The sequence below is a fragment of the Anopheles maculipalpis genome, chromosome 3RL (assembly GCF_943734695.1).
Source record: "Anopheles maculipalpis chromosome 3RL, idAnoMacuDA_375_x, whole genome shotgun sequence".
NCBI lineage: Eukaryota > Metazoa > Arthropoda > Insecta > Diptera > Culicidae > Anopheles > Anopheles maculipalpis.
Window position 1 is genome coordinate 30,520,861 of NC_064872.1, and position 12,282 is coordinate 30,533,142.

General features: G+C 38.3%; 2 protein-coding genes across 3 annotated transcripts in view; one reads left to right on the forward strand and one right to left on the reverse strand.

Moving 5' to 3' along the window:
* The window catches only part of LOC126564278 (polypeptide N-acetylgalactosaminyltransferase 5), a 43,880-nt gene extending 39,468 nt beyond the window's left edge, over positions 1-4,412 (reverse strand). For both annotated transcript variants that reach the window (XM_050221280.1, XM_050221279.1), the window contains exon 1: positions 4,221-4,412. In XM_050221280.1, the coding sequence (XP_050077237.1) occupies positions 4,221-4,412 (192 nt within the window). The remainder of the gene's footprint in view (positions 1-4,220) is intronic.
* LOC126564267 (SUMO-activating enzyme subunit 2-A) overlaps positions 1-12,282 on the forward strand; it is a 354,644-nt gene that overhangs the window by 183,850 nt on the left and 158,512 nt on the right. The gene's annotated exons all lie outside the window — the stretch shown is intronic.

Genomic DNA, 12,282 nt, shown 5'->3' on the forward strand with positions numbered 1-12,282 from the left:
AAGGGCAACTCCATCCCCCCTGGGGCGAATCGTTCACTTTGGCCTTCTTCTTATTAACAAAGATTTGAGCAGATAAATATTTTGGCGCAACATTTGCAGGGATGGAGCAATCTAGCAATGGAAACCGTTTCGGGTTTTGTATTCGGTGAATGATGGGACACAGTTTTGATATTATTAAAATATTATTATCATTATCACCAGCTGCGAAAGGGGAGAAAATTTTTATGTCTATTTTGGATCATAACAACTGAAAGCAAACCATTATTTTATACGCGTCTGTTGTGACAATACATTGCTTATTATGCACCCAGAATCTTTTGAAGATAAATAGGCATTTTATTGCTCTCTTAATTTTAGAAAATAACTCAGCCCTTGGTGCGTTCCTGTGGTGAGGAGACAGTGGTGTAGATTTTCAAACGACTACATGGTAACAATAAGCCGATATGACCTGGTAGGTCGTTAACTCAAGAAGAAGAAGAATTTAATCCATAACATAACTATACGAACTCTTGTTTTTTTAGTGTTAGCATACCAAAAATAGATACCTAAAGATAATATATTTTCAAATCATTTTATTAAACATCGTTTGATAAAATTTTAGCATTTTATTAAACATCATCAACACAATCAACATACGAATTTAATATTAACATTTTGACTTCATGATATTTTATATAATAAACCAAAGTATGTAACTTATATTTTCAGCCAAATTTTCCAACTTTTGAGGCCGTGTTTAGGCTAAAACACCTACAAATAACAGCGGAAAATCGCCATGGACGTGTTTTCATTATTTAAAAATACTTGAAGGAATATTAAAACTACTAAACGATGCAAAAACATTCGAATTGATGTTGATCTGACGTTGAGCTTGAATAACATTCCAATGCAAACGTTGAACTATCGTTTAATAACCTTTTACTCATTAGTAAATAGTAATTTGCGCTACGTTAGCACTTCAACCAAGCGTTTGCCACCAGTATATTGGTCCACAGTCTTGCGCTTCTATCGAAAATGCAGACAAGCAGACTCACATTTTATTGGCATAATTTTAAAAGCAAAAGTTAAGCTGACTTGTAGCCGCCCAGCACTATTGTTAGGATTTTTATCATTCCACCTTGCAGGTGGTGCAACCACCAAACTGTTTGACGCATAAAATCCTCCCATTTTTCAACGCACTCGAAGCGGCCAAGAAGCAATGTCAGCTCGAGCCAGTTTTGTTGGCGTGTTGTGCGGGCATCATCCTGCAGGCGAGTGTTAATGGCCAATGGCACGCGGCCGTTCGACTGTGTGCTGTGGAAATTATGCATTCAATGTACGTTTACGTACCTTTATTTCCGCACTAATTAAAAGGCAAAACATTTGCGTCTCTATTGCGAGCGTTGCAAGAGAACGGGAGAGCGGGAAGCGGTGCGATAGGCACGCAGGAGGATGCATTTTGCGTCAAGTGCAGTCGCAATAACTTGATTACGCGCCACCAGTAAAGCACGACCAAAACACACACACACACATACAGTCAACCGGTAGGAGCCATGCCAGTGCAACAGTTCATTTTCGAGTGTCCTTTTGAACTGTTCCTGCCACAAATCCTTCCAGCTGCAGGATGCATAATGCTGAGCTTTAAGCTGCAATTGAGTGTACATTGAAAGGACACAAATGTGCTAGTCTCACAAGCAACACTGACGACAAACAGTGTGAAAGAATCTAAAATGTTGCAATTGTTCCTTTATCAGTCTTAACATTGCTTTCCACATTACTTACCAAACACCTTACAAGTGTGTTTCATTTGGTCCTTTTGTGGGATGAAATATGCATAATTTGCATTTAATATTTTTTACATTCTGAATACCTACTTCTTTAACACACACGATGAATTATACGCGTGTTGCAACATTTATTGCGTTCCAAGAAATGTTTATTTCTCCTATTTTTGCCATATTTAACTCAATAAGAAGGTACGGCTAAAACGAGGCAACTAATTAAACAAACGAACAACAAGCGTTGGCAAAGCGTTGTAACTTCACCATTAACTTTTCTGTGTAGTACATTAAATTGTCAAAAGCATCATGTTCTTTAGAGAAAGAAAAATCTTAAATACAACGTTGCAAGCACCTTCCAGAAAATGAAATGCTCGCAATCAAAAGGTTTCTCTAAAAGACTAGAAAAAAAAAACACACTGAGCGAAGCCAACTGGCATATCTTTTCCACTCATAATTTATGCTAATGAAGTCAGGGACTTCTTTTGAACCGTAGCCTTGTGCTTTGGCAGCAAAACCCACTCATACAGCTCGGTATCTGAATCAACATTAACTGCACCGGACTCCTTCGGTACTAGACCACAACCATAACGCACAGTAAGTGCAAGAGAGGAACATTACTGCTCGGTGGTGTAACCTGGTGTAACCGCAATGAAATTTTCCTTTTGCTCAGCACAGAACAATGTGCAGGACACTTTTGTTTACGATTCTTGCATTTTCACCTTTTAGCATTTCCTTTTTTCTAGCCAACACAAACACTTTGCAAATAAATATACGAATCAGTTGTTTTTCAGGTGAACAATAGTTTGGATTCTTGCTGAAGTTAGGAGCGCTGCTTGTCATGCCAATATATTATCAAAATTTTGATTTTCTTAAATGCACCGAATGTGTATGGATATCAAAAACAGCCTACAACGAGTTTCGCGTACCAGAGCGAGAACTATTTATTTAAATAAAATAAAATAAAACCTCAAAATACTGTTCTGCTTGACTGGCTGCGGGTATATTTATAGCGTTTCGGGGCACCGCTTTCATTTTAAGTTATTGTCTCTCAGTCAACAATTTTAAACTCTTCGATTTTTTTAATTCCAATTCATTAATAACCTCCAGAGAAGAGTCCAAAATGTCAGGCCCTCCGAGGGATTAAATCCATTACCGTTTATGAGAAATGGAACACGGCAGGAAAAGCAATATGCTGTTTATAGTTGAAGTTACAGGGTTTCTGAGTAGAACTAGTCAAGTGCGAGGCTTTTCTAGACTAAGCTCACCATGAACTGGACAGCGTATAGGTTGAACTGGACAACCGTCACCCTTTCTCGACAGTGGTCAAGTTGAACAGTGGACAAACGCTAGGTGGACGGTTAAAGTGGACAAATTTTAAGTAGAACTGGACAGTCATATTTGAAATGGTTGGTGAAACGGTTTGAAGCGTTTCGGAAACGCTTCAAACGATATTTATTTCATTAAAAACGCCAAAAATCTATTAACGTACACATGTCTTGTGAATGTAACTAACGTTCATATACAAAACAAAATTGCTGACTTATACGCAAAAATCGATCCCCACAACGACTTTATCGTTGGACATTGTTGTTAAAGACGATTTCTAGTCAGTCTTATGCATACTTTCAAAGGTGTACATGCAATTTTTTTCAAGTTTGCAACATACCATAAGAAGCAAAACGGTAAGCTAGTTAGATTCAACCATCCAAACACTAATCGAATAAGGTGTTCTATAATAACAACCACAACAAAACAATCAAACCTAAAAACATAAAGTTTTAAATTTGTTTATCCATCCGATCCTTCTGTCCCACCTTCGACTTGTATGTACAGCACATCATCCCCCCCAGGCCTGGTTGGAAACTTTCCTAGATTAATCAAATGGCTCCCTTTCAGTCCGTGTTCAGTTCGAACACATACACACCTCGATGCTCGTGCGATAAAAAGGGGTTAGTTATTGATTTATGTAATTTTCTCGGCTGCCGAATGAACCACAACTGGAATACGAAAAGGACCAACATCCGGCAAGCGTTCCTGATGTTCCGACCCTAAAATACATTCAATATCCGCACACACCGTTACCTTGCCACCTCTGTTATGGAGCTGATCCTTTCCGGTTTCAAAGGTGCTATCGGTGTGATCGATAGCATCACATCCATTTCCCAAACTCGAGATAAAAGGATACACCAACGTACCCGTCTGTTCGCATCAATCTTTTTTTTTGTATGTTTGAAGTTTAGCTCAGATAAATTTGTTTTACGCAAATGTCCCGTGACACTATTTGGGTAGAGCACAAATGATTATTCGATTATCTAGCGGATCAAAGGAACAGATATTGATGTTACTACCAGATAAAAAAGTGATTTCAGTTCGTAACGCACAACTTAAAACCTATTATATGAAATAAGAATCATAGCAACGAATTTGATTTCGAATTAAACGGAACATTTCCCAACTTACCTCTACATCATACGCTCCATCGTTTCGTTTGCAAAGCCAGCTAGTACCGCCACCCGTACTCGGACAGTCGGCATATTTTACTATCAGTATCACATCGATCAACAGCCATACGAGCGAAGTCAGCACCACGATTCGGCAGGTATTCGTGCGAAGCTTCCCCCGAAACATTCTATTTAAGCTTACAACGGACATTTTTTTTTAAATTTCACGACACCGCTTCAACGCCTATTCACTTTTCTCACCAAACGGAGAAATGATAAACTTCAAATCTAACAATAGCACACAAGCACTAAACGAACACCAGCATTACCATCCGCACGCGGTTGTTAACTGCCACAGAACACAACAATTTCGATCGCGCCACAGATTCTTTGCGCTGGTACTGCTCTCTTCCACGTTTCTTCTTTTTTTGCGGTTACAATTTATCAATTGTGCTGAGCATTATTGCGATTACTTAAGTAACATAATTACACATTTCATATTCACAGGCACAAAGAAGCTAAAATACACACTTTTATACACACTGCACGTTTAATGATTCCCGATTTGCACATTACATTTTCCAAACACAACATCTCTAAAATAGTGAGCGCTATAGCATTTAAAAACATGTAAAAAAAAAATTAAAAAATTGTAAACAATTGAAAATTATAAACCTTAGCCACTTAATTAGCAATGCACACAACAATCTACACTAAGTGCAACCATTTTGTATTCGTTTAGATTTGTTACGTTTCTCTATTTATCGCCAATAATTTGTAACGAAAAGCCCTGCAACCACTTCAAACTGGTCTTATAAGTTTTTTGAAACCTAAGCGCGATAACTGTGCGCGTTTTGTGAACACTGAGGGGCAAAAAATGATGGCAACGTACAAACTTCTTCCGCGTAGACGTTATATTAAACTTAGCAAGGTAAATTAAATATTTATCTGCAAACAACAAGCCACCACATAGCGCACGTTACAAGTGCACTTTCACCAACATTGCACACCCCTAACGTTTTCGTAGCTCGGAAGTGTTTATTATGACTTCCGGTGAGTGAGCGCACTTTCAAAAATGCAAAGCCTGCGATCAAAGTTGGTGTGTGCAAAAGTTGATGTGCAAGCAAATAGCCATCACTTACGATCAAACTCAATAATGCATATAGTATGCAATTTATCAGGAACAATGAAGGAATGAAGTAGCTATCTCTGCCGCCTGAATACCGCAAAACAGGTTCATCGGTAATTACTAAAAAAAAACGATAAATTGTGCAACGCGAAAATAACAGAAAACTAATGAAATACAATATCATGAGCTGTTTTTAATCGTGTGTTCAACTCTTTTGAATGCTTCAAATTCCTAATTACATTAGTTAATTACAAAATACTTATGTTTTACAATACAATGTCAATACTAAATGCATCACATGACGATTATCCCAAAGAAATTGTTCATTTGTGCATCTTACATCGATGATGTATCGCACATACATCAAAACTACCATTTGTCTCATCCAATGAAGCTTTAAACAATAACAACTTGATCAATTTTCAATTTCAACAACGAGATGTTCATAAACACTTGCCAAATTTGGACATGTGCTCTTCATCAAACATAGAGCATTGTTCATCGTAGATTGAACGCATATTGGTTTTTGTTCGCTACTCTACTTCGAATCGCTTTTTTGTGTCTGTCTGCATCTAGTGCAATAAGCCACAAAACCCTAACGTCCAGACAAAAGAGCATTTACGACATCGAAACAATGGAGAATGATACAAAGTGAATTAATACTCTGTCATTCAACGCCACAGCGCACAGTTTTCAGGCTCGGAACGGTTTCCACCAGCGGTTTATTGTTGAGTCACTACGAAGAAAGCGGTATATAGCATGCCCATAGCATCATAGTACATAGCCAACGTACACGTTTGCTACATCGAGAGCAGCAGCAGCAGCAGCATGTTGCTACCGAATGAATTTTAATGCGTTTCCGATGAATAATTAGTAACGGAGGATTTCCGTAACGCCTACACAGTGTTGGTCAAACGCTACTCGTGTTTAATATCTGTTGATAGTGGTGCTGCAGATGATGATGATGATGATGATGATGGGGGTAATGATGACGATGACGATTAACGTGGTAAGCGTGATGATGATGACGGTGGTTTTAATTTACAGCCATTCTAAGGTCTTTTGTTTTAATGATTATCATATGACTGCACTTCCACCGGGCGTGATCGTATACATGTCTGTCTGTGAGCATCAAAAACAGAACAGAACACATTTGATTCTATGCTTTTTCCTATGATATCGGATAGTGTTCATCGATCGGGTAGGTACGTTGTTCAGTCCAATCTGCAATTAAATAAAACATAGAACAATGTTAGAATTTATATGTTTACAACAGTGCATCACTAAATAATTCTAAGGGGTGATGAGATAGTGGCGCCGATCGACAAGACCGGGATTCAAATCCTATCCGGACAGTACTTCCGTAGTGCGAATTGACTATTCAACCACGTGGTATCAGCAAGTGGAGTAAACTACACGATGGCCGGCGTGACCTAGTAGTTCGTTATGCCCAAAAGAAGATGAAGATTGCAAAATTCCAAGTTTTTGGAATCAATTCATACTTATTTAACTGTTGTATCGGTGTCACACTTTAAACGGCAGATCCGAGAATGAAATTCCTTCCGGTGTAGCACATTTCCACGAATCATTAACAATCCAATTCACCAGGCAAAACCTACAACACCTTCTGATCTAGAATTAGTAACCCTCGAAAATTTAGAGACAGTATTACTTTTGTATATAAAATAACGTTCAACATCACTACATCAACATCAACAGTACGCACAAAAAATGGCAGCAGCAGGCACACCTATTATTAAATGGTAAACATACAAAGAGACAGAACTCTCATCGTCCTTACCACTCTTCTTTTGTAAATAGAAAGCAAAAGAACGCTTTTGTGTGCTACGAAAAAACGATAATTAATTAGCCTAAAAAAAATACGCTAATGCTGTGTAAATAAACACAATTGTGTGTCGTAATGAGTTGCGGAAAGTACAAATAAAAGCGTACATCAACTAATCTGCCAATATTAAACCAACCATTTGCCATTTGCTGACTCCACACATCTTTGCGTATCATCTCCTTAATTTACTGATGATAGCTCAGCAAAAGTACATTCCCCAACGAGAGATGCTCCAGCGTAACTAGCACACATCAACCTAGTCTCCATTCCATTCCGGGAACCATTACTCTGATTATATTCAATTTCATTAATCTCGCAACTGCCGATATCAATAGCACGATGCCATTTCTTTTAAACATTTGTAACGTTCACCAAAAAAAAAGAAGATAAGCTCTAACAAAAAGTCTTTTGGATAGCTTCAGCTAAGCATTCATTTGAGCAAAATGTTTTTCATTAAATGAAAACACGAAGCTACTGAAACCGTGTAAAAGAAAATTCTATATGTTCTATTAACAAGCACGAAAAGTGCTGAAGCTCATGCTCAAACGAAAAGCGCATCTCACATTAGGTCCGCTGAGGTAACGAAGCCACACCGTAATCCAAACCATTAAACGTAGAAACCATTTTTTCGGGTGAAAAGCAAAAAAAAACTATACCGTATCATCAGATGAAAACCCTCAGGCAACCCGCACGAGAAAATGCATTTCACAGCAAATGTGCAGCTCAGCTCAGGAGGGGTTTATGGTTCATGGAAAAGCTCGCTAGAGAGAGAGAGAGAGAGAGAGAGAGAGAGAGAGAGAGAGAGAGAGAGAGAGAGAGAGAGAGAGAGAGAGAGAGAGAGCGAGAAAATAGTTTTATGCGGGCAGGTAGGTCAGTAAGAAAAATAATCACCAGTGCCAAAAGGGAACACAGCGAGCGGCGCGACCAAAAAAATACCTCCCCGAAGAAGAACCAAATGTCGAGCTGTTTCCCGGGGCCGATTTTGGCCAGGAGAAAACTGCCACAAAGCACATAAAACATCCATCGTTGGAAAACGAATAACGGCGCTTGTTTCTTTTTTTTGTTGTGCCAATGTCGTTCTTTACCGGGTTCGGTGGGGGATATGCGATTATTCAGGAGATTGAAGATATTTAAATAAAAGCCGCGCGACGACGGTTGTAATTTTATGCAAATACATGACCACCGGAGCGCAAGCATGGTTACAGAGCTGGTGCGGACACACAGGGTACAGTAGCACGTCTATGCAGCTTGGGGATTTTATGTTTATTGTAGAACACCCGAAACCGTTGTACTTGTTTAGATGGTCAAGGGAAATACGATCAATTTTTAAACAGAATGCATTTGTTGTGCGAGGCGGAATGCAGCGCTCAAGATTTTGTCTTCAACAAACAAAAAACTTTTTTAAGATAAGGCGGATTGGCATTGCACTATTTTATGCAGCACTTCAATCATTTTACATTCAATGTACAACAAAAATAACTTAACTTTTTGAACAAAACAATACAACAAATCGAGGAAAGCAGAGCGAATTTTTATTTAAAGTTTTGTCCAAAGCAAAGAAATTAATTCTTTCCATTATTCCTAAAACATATGATCAATTCATCAGTGTTTAGACATGTAAAACAATTCAAGCACAATTTCCATCGACTGACGCCACACAACGTGTGTGAAATTGTTCGGTCAAAACATGTAAAAAAGCCGTTATGATATGATGTTCACATGTGCAGCTGCCCACCGCACCGTTTGCATCTTTCATTTATAGCATGACAGTAGCATAATTGTTGACGAGAGCATCAAACAATGCGCTTGCTACGAACAAACAATCCCGTGCTATTATAGCAGTAAAACACACATCTACACCAGATCTCTGCACTTTCACATGTTCTCTATGCGAAAGGGATTATTGTATTTTCGAGCTGAACTTTCTAAGTTTATTTATGTGTTGTTTTGATGATATTTTGCGCATCTGATGGGCGAACATATCTGGCAGTTGGTGTAAAATGTATGTCAATAGGTGTAGGATGAAATTAAATTAATACACTTCACCTTTATGCTCAAATAATGAGCTCCCAGTGGCTGTGAGCACCATGTGGCGTTACGTCACGTTGTTCTTTACGTGTGGTACATATTTAATGACACGGCGAAGCAACATGGTGTCATACATTATTTAAAAGCAATTCAAAATTGATACGCACAAGAATTCTAGCGAGCTGTGAAACAAACAAGTAACAAGTAACGCGATTTTAAAATTTACTGCCACATGATTCTCAGCGAAAAGCACACTCTGTTAAGAGTTTATCGAAACTGTTAAGTTATACTAAATAAATTTGAACACTTACAAATATACTATTAGTATGAAACACACAAAAAGCTTCTAATATTCTATTCTTTACTAGTCAGTTTATGTAATGTTTTACGCCTGCAGGTAGGCAATTCGCCTTTCAGGGTTCGAAATGCCTGAATAAATCTAAGTAAATGTTACCCTTTTTGTAGTTTGGATCAATTTGACAAAAAATATTGCTACTTATCTTGAATATGTATAAAACATGTAGAAATTTACGCAATTTAAATTAAGCTTCTATCATAAAACATTAAACCTTTTAATTGTTCTATCTTCTTAACGACTGTCACCCCAAAGCCCGCCTTTCATCACGTGTTACATTTGACCTGACAATTGAAACCAAAAACGTGATTTTTTGCCAAAGATCCCACCAACCAGCGAGTCCCGATTATCTCCGTTCTTCGTTATTTATGCCACCGTCCTATATGCGAAACACAGCAAAACGTTGAACTCATCTGCTGTGGTATGTAAATTAAAACCGCTTTCTTCATCAACAGACACGGTCAGAGTACACTTCTCTAGCCACAAAAGAGCAAGAAAAACTGTTACATTCATCGTACGTTGCATTCGACATGATGCAAGAAATTATTAAAATCCAACGTTCTTCTCTACAATGCTTTTGCGGCCCCTTTGCTTACAGCACCGCATAGACACGAAGAGAAACAGATTAAGTTGTATAGTTGGAAAAACCATGACCAAAGCAAACAAAAGCTAACCGTACGCAAACTTATAACAACCTGTGTGAGCACGATGCCGGGAGTCTGTTTGCTAACAAAGTCTCTTATCAGCTTCATTACAGTGCTTTGCACAAGCTGAAATGTTTACTTGACCGGTTGGAGATACCTGGAATGCGTTGTTATAGTTGCAAACAGTTCATCAGAAGAAGAAAAAAGCCATAAGACGTAATTCAATTGGACAACGTGTAACTTCAATATAAGATTTTGTGGATTAATTCCTAAAATATCATTTTTTCTAAATACTTTTTAACAACAAGAAAAAAAATGTCTCCCATATCTTGGAACTACACTGACCGATCTCAACAGATGTTCCAGTAAAGTTCATAACACTTGCAACCTGCAAACCATTCTCAGCTCTACATCGCTTCCTAACCGAAGCACGGAAACGATATTGCTTCCGTTCGAAATCTAATAAATTACTACAGCTGCTTGACGTTACTGCCCACACACTACTGCACTTAGAGTGCATTCTGCAGACGTGCCACAGCCACATACAGGGCTGTTATGAAACCGAAAATTCGAGTGCAATACCTTCATCAGCTCTTTGGAAATTGAAGAAAAAAAAAAAAGAAAACCGAATTTCTATCGGTGTTAGGTAGGAAAATTGCACACATAACAAATACATACACTACACACACGCTCTCACACATAAACTGTCCAGCCTCCAGCCAGCGATGGAAGCAATCTCGTTCCGGAACGACTGTTCCGTTTCAGTTTCGACCCAATATATTAGTGAGCGCTTCGGCAATTGTCCGGCAGCTTTAGCAACAAAACTACACTTCTCGCTCGGTCGGTTCGGTGTGAAGTTGATAAAAATAAGGATGTAAGAAAGGGGGGGGAAAACAGCTAAACCGATTTTTTGTTCTTTTTTCGTAACCCATACTCATTCCTTCCCTACTGGATGGCACTAGATTAGTACATCTGCAGTAAATTCGTTCTTCGCTCGCTTTGCCCACAAAAATCGGACATGGCACCCGAACGGATTGTTCCATTACTTGAAAAATGGTTCGAACCGCCCCTGCTGCAAAAAGAAAAAAAAACCAACCCGGTACGCCCGGTTTTAAACGCAAGGAACAAAAACTGCATACGTGTACAAAAAATCAAGCATTTTTCACACCCCAGCATGGAGGAAGTATTATATGCTTCATTGCTCATCTAAAAGAGAGTACGAAGAAACATTTACTAATCGTCACACGGTAGGACGGTTTCTTCTTAGTGAGGACTGACTATTAAACTGCATGAGCTCAGTAAGTGTTGAAGGTAGTATCAGTAAGTGAGCTTGAGAGTCGGCATGCCCCGGTAACTCGTTAAGCCAAGAAAAAGTAGAAGAAGAAGCAAAAAAGTAATTTGTTTGAGATACTAGGTCCCACGACCTTGTCCATATCAAATTAAGTAAATAAATTTCCATAGAAAAATAGCTTTAAAGTTTTTCTTCATATCGTTCTGTTATACTATAAGCTCAAAAGGTTTATGGCGTGACAGTTCTGGCTTCCTTGACCAAGGCTACTGTAGGAGATCAGGTGGTAGAATAGCTATTTTTTGCAATCGCCATCCACAAAGGACCTACTTCAGTTTTTGAAATCAAATGCACCGTTCGATACAAAATAGAACTATTAATTTTATTTCTTTTTTTACGAATTAGAGTGCCTAATGTAGCGAGGAATGAATATCCAACTACGTGGTTCCGGGAAGTCTAGTAAGCCATTCGAGGACCGGCGTGACCTAGAAGGTCTTTAACCCAAGAAGCAGTGGAAGTGCCTAATGTATTCTTGCCTTGTGGTTTTAAATGATTTTAATTTAATAATCATAACATCTATTCATTATTTAATTGTTTCTTTGTTGAAACTATTGAATTTTCAGCCACACTTGGTCCTAGCATTTAAATATCCATTTTTTTAACAATGCAACGGAACGCTTCTACATTTCCTTATCGCTATTTCCTTATCATGAAACAAAAAAATCCTTTTTTATGCGAAAAAAAGAGCTTAGAATAATTTTTAACGCGCATTCTTTTCTCACCAATAAATA